General features: G+C 34.7%; 1 protein-coding gene across 1 annotated transcript; it reads right to left on the bottom strand.

Moving 5' to 3' along the window:
- Window positions 1–9,020: 9,020 nt before the first annotated feature.
- LOC149198151 (E3 ubiquitin-protein ligase HOS1-like) lies at window positions 9,021–11,463 on the bottom strand. The gene is made up of 2 exons (XM_089408939.1): window positions 9,991–11,463; window positions 9,021–9,590 (listed from the first exon to the last, which is right to left on the bottom strand). Exons 1-2 carry the CDS (start codon window positions 11,461–11,463, stop codon window positions 9,021–9,023), a joined length of 2,043 nt encoding a protein of 680 aa, XP_089265065.1.
- Window positions 11,464–11,803: the final 340 nt, after the last annotated feature.

The following is an 11,803-nucleotide window of genomic DNA, read 5'->3' as shown; positions in this document are numbered from 1 at the left end:
GGAGCAGGTCTGGCAATGAATGATGCTAAATCGCAGGTGGAGCAGGTCTGAGACAAGCGTTATGGACAGAGCGCAGTTATGGACAGAGGCAGTGGCAGTGCTCAGGACAGAGGGAGTTACGACTACTTTTAGAACCTGGGACCTGTGCTCTGATACCATGTCAGGCCAGGGTAACTCCAGACTTGGCAGAAAAAACTGATTGATATATTTCATTAGGTAACTATTGTTTATATACATGAATGTGACTGATCAGTTCATCTTCTTGATGACTGTTCACGTTCTGGGTACACCCAACCACTGAGGATTAGGTGTCAACAGCTTTCACCAGAAACTAAATATTTTAATCAATGTTTCTGATTTTCTGAGATCACACTAAGGCGCGACGGAAAAGAGCATACGCATGAGAAAAATCCTTCATTTTTGTTTCTAATTTGCCCAAACCGCACAGAGTCGTGGGGAAAAGAGCATATGCAGAAATGAAAGGTATAGATCCAGTAATAAAAAACAGAGAGCTAAATAACTGAAATAAACAGAGAGATGAATAACTAAAACTGCAAATAAAGACTATATACCTCCAGATCTTAAAAATGACGTAGCTAGGGCTACCAGAAACCTTTTCACGTGAAACGAAAGGGGTTCCTCACTAGAACAGATGATCCTAACACAATAGAGCAGTCCTCTCAACCCGAAAGTAGTCAGAAACAGTAGATATAGGAAATGACAGTCGAATGCAGTTGTACCAGCTTCGGATTTGGATCACCAACGGATGCAACTCTCATACAACTCTGATACAATGTAGGAATTTATAGGATAAGTTCTTCAGATAGAACACCAAAGGACATCACTCACAAACAGATCACAGATCAATACACCAATATTCTTGACGTGGTTAAAACCCTCAAAGAGGGAAACAATCCACGGCCTAAGCCAACACGGCCACTTCAGACAATTTACTAATAAAAGAAATAAAATTTACATAAGCTTCTCTCATGAACGGTCACCCTACAAATGACCCTCCATGCTCTTTAAATAGATATCATGGACCAATCGGGTGTTAAGCCACATATCAAGTGTCGATAATACCGAGGAGAGAATGAATTGTCGGATCACTTCATGTCTAGACCATATCGTGACCGTTGGATTGTAAGTTACAAAAGTACATAGTAAAGAAACAGACTTTAACTAACTCTACACTAGACCAAGTTATACTTAACTATTTCCTATGTGTGAGAATATCATAACAGAATGGAGAAGAGTAAAGACCATACTAGCGAGATTGGTGCCACAACATCCTGCAGCTTCGAGACAGTGTTCAAGCTTATCATTGTAAATGCCAAAAAGTGTAGAGGATAAGGGACACCCTTTCTTAACACCAATATTGCAATTAATTTATTATACCATTCGTTAGTGGTCTTAAGCTTGGTGACAACATTCTCATAAAGGCAAATCACAATGATCCTCAACTCAAGAGGGACCATTATCTCTTCAAGTCCTTTCCATAGCTATTCTTGAGGCACTATGTCAGAAGCTTTCATAAATTCCACAAAAAAACAGAATATATCAAACTTACTATTGCGGCATTCTTCAACAATGGTCCTAAGAGTGACAAAATGGTCAATAGTTGAACAATGTCTTCTAATTTCAACTTGACCTTTAACCCTTTTACCATGGTTTTCAAGCCATATGCTAATTGATTTTTTAGAACAAGCCCATATAGTTTGGCTCAGGTGTAGCTAATAATAATGGTCAAATAGTTAGAGGGAATTTTTTTTATCCCCGCTTCTAAAGATAGGCACAATTAGGTGTTCCATCCAAGAATTAGGGAAGCCATGTTTTACAACCAGATTGAGAAGTTTTTGAATATGAGGAATGAGGATAGACCTTGCCATTTTGAAAATTTCAGCTTGGTAGCCCTTAATATCCATGGTTTTCCCATTTGTGAGTTTCCTAATCCCGAACTCCACATATTCCAAAGAGAAAATATCCTCCTCTACAGGATTATTTATGAAGATTTTCATGGTGTTAAGAGAATCATAGAGATTATTAAGATAAGTATCCCGATTCTTCAAGGGGATCATATTATTTTCTTTCGTTTTACGAAAAATATTATTCCTCCAAAACTTTCTAGACTCAATTTTAGAAAAATGGAGAAGACGCTCTTGCCTCTTATTAATATAGGATTGTTTCCATGTTGATAAGAGCTTTGTACATACTTATTTTCTCAAGCTTTGCAATTTCTTTACAAGCATCTCTTATCGCTTATCGGGCAATTTTACAGTCATTATCATACCGGGGATTGGAAGTTCTATTTTTTTTTTTTTATATGATATCTCGGTAGAGAATTTATTAATGGTGGTGGTAAGGGTTGTAGTGAAATCATGGTAGGTAAGATCAATGTTATCATTATAAGTTAGGTAACCAAGGTTCCTCTTTAAATCCTTTAAGAAGAGGTCATTTTTATTCTTGCTAAAATGAATGTGCTCTTGATTTTCACCATTATTTTGCACCTGGATGGTGTGCATGTCAAGCTTGAGGGTTAGAGATAAGGGTCTGTGGTGAGAATCAGGCTTGCGGTCATTTAGGATTTTAAGCTTTACTATACAGTTCAGGATATCGGTTTCAGATATCACATAATCGATGACACTATCGACTAACCCATGAATGCAAGTCATCTCGCCATACACATGTTAAATATGGATACATTTAAAAAATATAGAACAAGATTTTCAATCATAGAGATTTATCCTCAATTTTTATTGGCATTCTTAATTTGTAATAAAGCTTTGTTACAAGATAATTTGTGAATACCATGTTTTACCAATACCACATGCCCAAAAACTCATAACTCACTTCATAGGCTAATTGTTAATATATGACATTATTTTTAATTAATCAATTTAATTGTAAGGGAATAACTACTCTGGAAATAAATCTCATCAATACCACATTCCAAAAAAACTATAACCCTCTTTGTCCACATGTGGTAGCTCAATTAGCAATGGTTGTGGAAATGAAGTCTCATAAAACTGGAATTCTTGGGTTCAAATCTTGTGCTATCCCCCTGATCGGGGTGAGAAGTTGGACATGAGTCTTGGGTTCAAATCTTGTGCTATCCCCTTGATCGGAGTGAGAAGTTGGACATGAGCATTGGGTTCAAATCTTGTGCTATTCCCCCGATCGGGGTGAGAAGTTGGACATGATGAAGATGTAGTCTTACCAAGCTTACAAAAAAGAAAACTATAACCCACTTCATTATATATGGCATTTTTTTTAATTGATCAATTTAATTAAAAAGGCATAAAAACATAATTACTTTGGAGATAAATGTCAATGATTGTATATTATTAATATTTTGTAATATTCGATAAAAGTTAAATCCCTATCATCCACCTAATATTTATAGATAATTAAATTAAAATCCATAAAATCCTATTTTAAAATAAACATATCTTATTTTGATTTTTAAATAATTTTTTTTGTAAGTTTAGTAAGACTATATTTTCATCATATCCAATTTCTCACCCCAAAAATTTTTAAATTTTATTAAATTTTAAAAATACAATAATTAAAAAACAAAAAAACAAACTTGTTGCTCATCTTATAAATAAATGATCTTATATGTATGATGTTTAGACTGTTTTCTATAGAACATTTTATTAAGTCATTTTTTATCGTAAGCTGATTTTGATATGGAAAATTTTATTGTATTGTCATTTTTTTTCAGCCAAATAAATAGTTTTACGAATTTTGAATAAATAAAAATCATAAAAAATTAATAAAAAAATAATATTAATTTTAAATTATTATTATTATAAAATGTAAATGGTATAAATAATTTTTTTGAAGTACAAAATGGTATAAATAAAATTTATCCCCATTTGATTATCTAAAAAAGATCAGTAAGTGCAATCCTGTCGCATATATGTTAATTCTGGAATGGACATTCATAAAAGTTCGCTTTCGTAAAATCACGGGTGGGGATGAATGAAAATGTACCAAACAATGTGAAAGGATGTAATTACCAAATTCAAAATGATTAAAATGATATTGTAATTAATCTAATAAATTAATAATAAACAAAATAAATTATTTTAGTATTATAAAATATTTTTATTTTTTATTTTATATATATATATGTGTGTGTGGGGCTTGCTACATGGGAAATTAAGTTTTAGCAAATCAAGTTTATTATAGATTAAAAGAGTTAGTAGTTTTAATTATATCTATGTTTAATAATAAAATACAAAAATTAAATATAATTTCTTATATTATTGAAGATAACAAAGAGAATTATATAGCATATTATTGAAAGATTCATTTATCGTCTTTTTCATTAGGTTTAAAAAACAATAGGAATTAATGGAATAATCCATGTTTTTGATACTTTCTTAGTTGTTACTGATTTTATTTGAAAAATGAGGTTATATGGCATTCTTTCAATATTCAAATCCTAGTTATTCTCCTCCTCATTCCATTCCAAATTTTTACATGACTATGCATAATAATCTTAATATTGATTTTTTTTTGTGAAAAGTATTAAATTTTAATTACATTACATATAACTAGTGCATGATATCTTAGCATTGCCTCCCTCCCTCAACAATTAAGGTTTTGTTGAGCCAATATAACTCTATAAACATGAATAATTTAGTATCTTGAGTTTGAGAATACATGGGATCAAGGATCCAATCTTAAAACTCTATTTCTACTTGGCCCTTGGATAAATTTTGATGTTTGTTGTTGATGGGTGAATTCATTTATTTTCATTTCTCTTTGGTACAAGTTGCCTTTTGTAACCCTCATTGCATTGATGAGGGACTAAGTCATACATTGATAGGTCCAAGTGTGACAAGGATGCTTACCCAGGGTTGTATTTCTTCTAACAAGCCTACTCTTTCTATTCTCAGGAGTAGAGACATTATTCCTAAGCTACATGGTTGGTGGCCACTTGGCGGGTGAGGGAACCATTAACTGAGTTGCAAGGGGTTCCAAACAAATTCACTTGTATAACCTCCAGTTGTATAAAGTGTTTTATAGCACTGCCAAGAGAGATTGAAAGAACCATAGAGTACTTATAATTATAGAGATAGGCCAAGGAGAGAGCATCCAAGGAATAGAATCAAAATTCACCACATATCTAAATAGTAGTAAACCCTAAGGACTAGGTTTTGAAGGAATAAGGTTTGAATTTTAAGAAGTTTATTGATGGAGGGTGTATCAAGCTAAATCCAAAACTAGACCAAAGTGAAGAGGTTTCTCCACCATCGAAATTTGTTGACTATCCAATTCATAATCAACTTGCCTCATTCAAGTGATGGTAGACTATGTTAAACATATAAAACCAAATAAAATCAGAGACATAATCCTAGACGGGACATCTTGAGATACTAACCAAGCATATTGGAAAAAATCAAACTAAGTTATGCTCTGAATCAAAGCCATTTCCCTCATCCCATTCCTGATGTTCCTTCATAGCTACAACACTACAAGTCCTCGATGTGACATTGTGCTTAAACTATTACATGATTGTATTATCCATGACTAAATGATTTCTCAAAAATATGATATGATGAGAGGAAAAACTATTATGTAAATGAATTTTTCTTAAATGAGAACCCATCATCTATCCACTACGGGAAATCATTAAACACCTCTCCCACCCTTCCTTCTGAGCACATGGGAAACATTATAGAGCCTCCCCTCACATTTCCATTTCAAGAGCATGCACATGAATCTTGTCTAGGTGTGGCATCCATTTTTAAGATATGGAATGCTCTGTAAATTAGTGCATGCCACTAGGAATTCTAACATGACAAAATATTGGTAATGACTACTACCAATATAAATTGTACATGAACCCATACGCAACCCACAAAAAAATGACCCACATGGTAAATTAGAGGGCTTTGAACATCTAACCTCAAACTTCATAAAAGATTCATATCACAATGACCACCAATCAAGCTACTAACTACGGGTCATCCCCTATTTTCTTTAATAAAATATGAAAATATAATTTTTCTCATATGAAGGTTTCATGAACATATATTATAATTAATTATATTAAAGTGAAAATAATAATTTAAACAATTAATTTAAATTTTCATTTTTGACAATTTCATAAATATATGATGAAAATAGTTTTTTTTTTTTTAAATTTATTTTTAAAAAATTAATAAAAATGAAATACATTATAATCAAAATGTATAATAACAATATTGTTATCTAAGACACTTGCATAAGTATAAGGTCACTTCACCCTATTATTAATTGTAGAATCATTGTGGATTTGGTATAAAATATCATAAAAACTTGTGTGGTTTCCTCTTACATGATTTTTAATGAGGGTTTGCTTGGTATGTGGCTTACAATGCTAGACGTTGGTGTTCCCAATTTCACCAACTCTTATGCAAAATGAGTTGTAAATTTGTAATACATAAATGATACTAATTAGAAAACGTTACTCATGAGCTTACACATGTAGATCAGAAATCAAAAGACAATATTATTTAATTTAATTATGGTTAAATGTAAATTATTAGTTGCATATACTATTTTCGAGTTTTCGTTTTTCATTCTTGACCATTCACCATTTGTGTATTTGGGCCACTTCCCTTCCCTGCAATCTCTTTCTACGCTAATTCTTGTGATCATACTCATGTTATTATTCATTTTTTCTATATAATAATTTTGTTTTATTTTATATGTTTTCACCGAAACTTTATTTTATTTTACTTATTCTGAGGATTTTTTTGGTCTACACATGGAGCTAGGTTACACATTTTAGTAAAGAGAGGGTATATTTTGGTGAAAAAAATGATGCTCAATCTAGCATTTGTAAGCGTTTGATTGAGCAATTTTTAAGTGCTCGATAAAGATGTTTAGGGGCATAAAAATAACTCGATCAAGCGCTTAAAAAAAAGGAGCTAGAATGAGAGTTAGCGATCGAGCTATATGTTGTGTGATTCGTGGCAGTTAGCATTTTAGTGACTCGATTGATCTATTTGAATTTACAACTCAAACACTTAATTGAGCTCCTAAGGTCCTAAAAATCATATTTTTAGCACCCCTTCTCCATATTTCTTTGCAACCCATTTTGTACCCTAACGGATTTAGGGAAGAATTTGTCCTTAAATGGCAGAGTTGATCGTATTGTATTTTTTAAAAAATCCTCTATCTAATGGCATATGGGTTTGAGACTTTTGAATTCATATGATATTTTTCATCTAATGTTTTTTAAACATAATGCTTGATATTTGTTTGGATAGCTTCAAAGGTGCTGAGTAAAAAATCAATAACATAAAATATACACAACTAAAAAATTTCAAAAAATATCACTATTGTCCTTTTCAAAAGGAAATTCTTGGTTTTTCAATTTATTTAAACAATTGAAAAAATATTATGTGAACACGTGTGTCCCCAAAATGCAATTGAAATATTACTTCGCCAACTTCAAACAATAATAAAAAATATAAATTTGCACAAACAATTAATGTTTTAAATGAAAAATTTAGCTCTCTCCATTTAGTTAATGTTCACACACACACACACACATGTGTGTGTGTGTGTGTATTTTTAAAATTGCACATTTTTGACTGATCTATTCTACATGAACACATGCGTACCTCTTAAGATGTGCGAAAATTTGCAAGGACCAGTATTGCATTTAATGGAAAATTGAGAGATTATGTTATCTCAAAATCAAGCCCTGGAAGGCTGCAGACCAGGAAGACTTCAAGTAACTATTTCAAACCTACTTTAGGCTGAGGCTTAGCCTCCTCAACCTGAGAGGGCTCTCTCTAGATGGGTTAATGATTTTGATTAAGATAAGATGGCTAACTCTTGTGAAACAACTGTAACAAATATGAATGCTGGAAACATACTAAACAACTATCCATTGGGCCTATGGAGTCAACAACACTTCAATACAACAAAGATCTTGACCTTACATGGAAGTCAGGGCATTCAGCATTTGAATATTCAGAATATACACTCATAAGGAACCACACAGTTTATAGATGCATACAGGAAATCAGAGCACATTCAGTGAATTCTGAGTGATTATACATCCATACCACTGTAAACAAAACTAAGAAGAAGACAACATCACACATTCTGAATATGAAAAATCCTTCATGAATCCTGAGAAGTAAAACCAAAATTATATTACTGAAAGTGAGTCTTTACATAACCCAAATATAAGCTTTGTTCATAAAATTTCCAACCCTGATTACATTGCTGTTTCAGCTATATATAGAGCTCTTCCACCTAACTGAGGTTCCTCCTCCAGCGTGAGGGGAACTCCAATTCTGCCTATGATGACACCTACTAACACTTTAACTAACTAATAATTACAACTGACTACTAATTGACAGCTCTGGAATCCTAAAACAATTAAGATTCTAATTCTACTAAATCTTCTAGACTTCTAAATCAAATAGGACTCTAATTCCATAACAGCCTTGGTCTACAATCATTTTCGTTCTCTGACATCTGGTTCCATTCTGGCGGTGGCTGTGATGGACCTTTAATGCTTCATGTTGCTCTTCGATATCACATGTTTTCCAATGCCCTGAAACATAGGAAACTGCCCCTGTTTGTCGGTCCTCGGTTTGCCTCAAAATGTTCAAATCCAAAGAAGCATGCCTTTTATCCTTTAATTACCCAAAATGGAGCAGACTGCCACGTCCTTGATGTGCTGTAAGCCTTTCCCATGTACCTGTGTGATGACAAAACCTTTCAAAAAGATTTTCCGCTTTGTCAATCATAATTGATCAACTCAATTGTAATATGCAGCTACAGCAGTTTCGTAGCGCGCTACGAAATTGCTGTGTAATTTCAAAAACACAGTCCTGTGCCTTGATTTCGAGCACTGCTAGGAAATAACCGTTCTTTATGTGAAGGCTGTTTCGTTTCAAGATAACTGTATCCTCCTAAAGGTGAAGCAAAAGCTCCTCAACAAAGATGGCTAACGGAAAACAGAAACTTGAGAATGAAATGCGCCCGAGCAATATAAATTCTCACAAGATACCATTCAACACACGTTGGTAATAATCATACTGCCTTGATCGCCAGGCATCTAAACTGCTGCTGATGAGAGAGAGAACCAAAGAAACACATTGCTCTTCTGTCAAACTTAAATGAAAGCGCTTTCGCAAATTTTGTATTGTTTTTGGTCCACCTTTAAAACATGGGAAACCAGAGTCCTGCAACATTTCAACCAGTAATATGATCTGTTCTGCATGTTTTCTACATGTCAAAAATCCCTGAATGCATAGAACTTTGAAATAGTCGAAGAACTCGCTCGAACTACCCTCTGCATCAGAATCCATTACCTCTTTCACCTGAAGTAGGTAGCACAATATGGAATATCCAGCCATGCTCTCAACAAAGTTTCTCTGAGCAAGCTTGAAAGAAGGTGAGTTTTCCTTGTATTTGTCTGTAAATAACTCCCGCAAGCTTGTGATGTTTGGATGCCTGCTTTTAATAGCATGTAATGATGCTGTGTCTGGAATCGTTTCGATCAAAGCAGTATACGAAGAAGTAACAAGAACTTCATAAGGACGCAACCAAAGCGGTAGCCCTGCCTCCTAGAAAATATCATAGAAATGAGAAATAAGCCGCACAACAAGATGCTCCTGCCTGCAATCATCACCACTTTTCACAATAATAGAGCGTGTAATTTCCCATAGATAGAAGCCTTTCCGATCCTTTCCTTTTTAGTGTACTCTGTACAAAAGCGGAAAAAATTGAACTTCTTTCTTCTGTCCAATTCCATGTGCACGATCCTGGACTTGTAGATCAACTTGTGGATTCCAGTCACTGTCATACAAAATGACCACATCTGTTGTGGAAAGGTTAATACCAAGGCCTCCATCTCTAGTTGAAAGCAAGAAAACAAACTTTTCACTCCTTTCTTGATTGCAACCAAAAACAGGGCTGGCAGCTATGAAATGATTCCCTTGAAAATGAGACTGGAATACTGAATACACAGCAAAAATCCTGATATATGATAAGATATGCAACTGATGGCTCAAATATCAACAATATTTGGTCAGCAGATGGATTGGAAACAACGGAAAATATTGTTTGCTCTATTTCCATATCAAAAGGTTGGTACTGCTCTCCTGTTAAAGGAGAAATAGGACATTCAGAAATATTTCCACTTCTTAGATCTCGATGCTGTATTTCTGGTAGCAACTCAATACATTTTTCAATCAACCGCATTCTCCATTCACACGCAATTTCAATTCTCTCGACCATTTTCTTATCAATACTTTGGGATATAGATTGTTGTTCCAAGTCGCAAAGCCTTTTATGAATCTGATATGCTTCAGGGTAACGACATCGTTGGATGAAAAACACAACTAGAAGATTTCCAGCAGAAGATGAAGGATCTTGAACAGTTCTATCTAAAAGGCACTTTTGCAAGAACTTTTCCTCATTGTTGTTCCAAGGTAACTCAATCATCCTATCCACTAATTTTCTTCTAATACATAACCAGAATATCTCACCCACTAGAATCTCCATTTCTGTAAGCCAATCCCGACACCTAATCATATCTTCTGCTCCACGTACTCCAGCTGTCATTTGACGATGTTTTGTTTGCTCTGCTCTGACTCGTTGGCAGTGTGTTTTCTGATAAAGATAAGCCTCAGTTAGAAGTCCACACTCAAGCCTGACTCTGACAGCCGTCACAGCCTCAGGAAGAGCAACTACACCTGCCCTCTGGAAGCCTGAATCTGTGATTCCAAACTGGCCATCATGTCCAGAGCAACGTAAGACCATCAAAGCTGCATCTGGATTTTGCCTTTCAAGTAAAACACGTGCCACTTTCGGATGTGTAGTCGGACTGACAATTTCTGGAAGAAGACGACAGGCCTCCTCTGTATTATCATCCAATAGATAAAAGACTAATGATTCAACAACTAAATTTCTGGTGATGCCAAAGGTTCCAGCATAATCATCCACTATATTTCTCCAATCCGTGTTAGGAACATTCCAATGGCGATCAAATAAGTAATAAAGAAAAATTGCTCTTTTTGCAAGGATAAGACCAGAATTTCCTTCTAGAAAAAGGAGATCAACAGCTGCACGAAAATTTTCTGGTGGATATGTAGGTCGATCCAGTCCATCCTTGAATGGCGACTGAGATAAATTCCCACCTTGTCGCAGCCAGCTTAGTTCATAGGCCTCTTTTCCTAGTTCTCCATCGTAATCTTGCCCTACGCTCAGATTAGCTAAGGCATCCTCGATGAACAAAGTCGCTTGAGATTGAGACACAGACAGTGATGTATTATTTAAAACCATGATCTTCCAAAAGTTCATGACTTGGATGCTGAAAAGGAGGAAAAGACTTTGGCATGGAACCAACTGGCGAACTACTTCCAGCAAAACTGCCACTGCCAAGACATGATCCATGAAGAGAAGATGCAAGCTTTGAGGATGCCATTGTTCCCCCATGGTTGTCTGGTGATGTTGATCCAAAGAAAAACCCAACAGAATTACTAGGTGGACTTTCTGATATGGTGCTTTGTCGGTTGCGAAATATTGGCTATGGATTCAAACAAATCCCCAATTTCGTAGCGCAATATGAATTATGCGCTACGAAATCACCTAAAACATGTTGCGCTGCGAATCTGATAAAGGGATTTATGTGCTGCGAAATCACCTAGACAATTTCAGCTTTGAAACGAGTTTGGACATATGATATCCATGTGAGATGTGAGACCAATGATAGACTAAGACAGAGAATTGACCCCTTTACGCATACCAACAATACTCTTAACAAGACTCCTATTCA

The sequence above is a fragment of the Pinus tabuliformis genome, chromosome 2_2 (assembly GCF_031772625.1).
Source record: "Pinus tabuliformis cultivar Carrire ecotype Pingquan chromosome 2_2, CPIR1, whole genome shotgun sequence".
Classification (NCBI taxonomy): domain Eukaryota; kingdom Viridiplantae; phylum Streptophyta; class Pinopsida; order Pinales; family Pinaceae; genus Pinus; species Pinus tabuliformis.
This window is presented reverse-complemented; position numbering and strand designations above follow the sequence as displayed.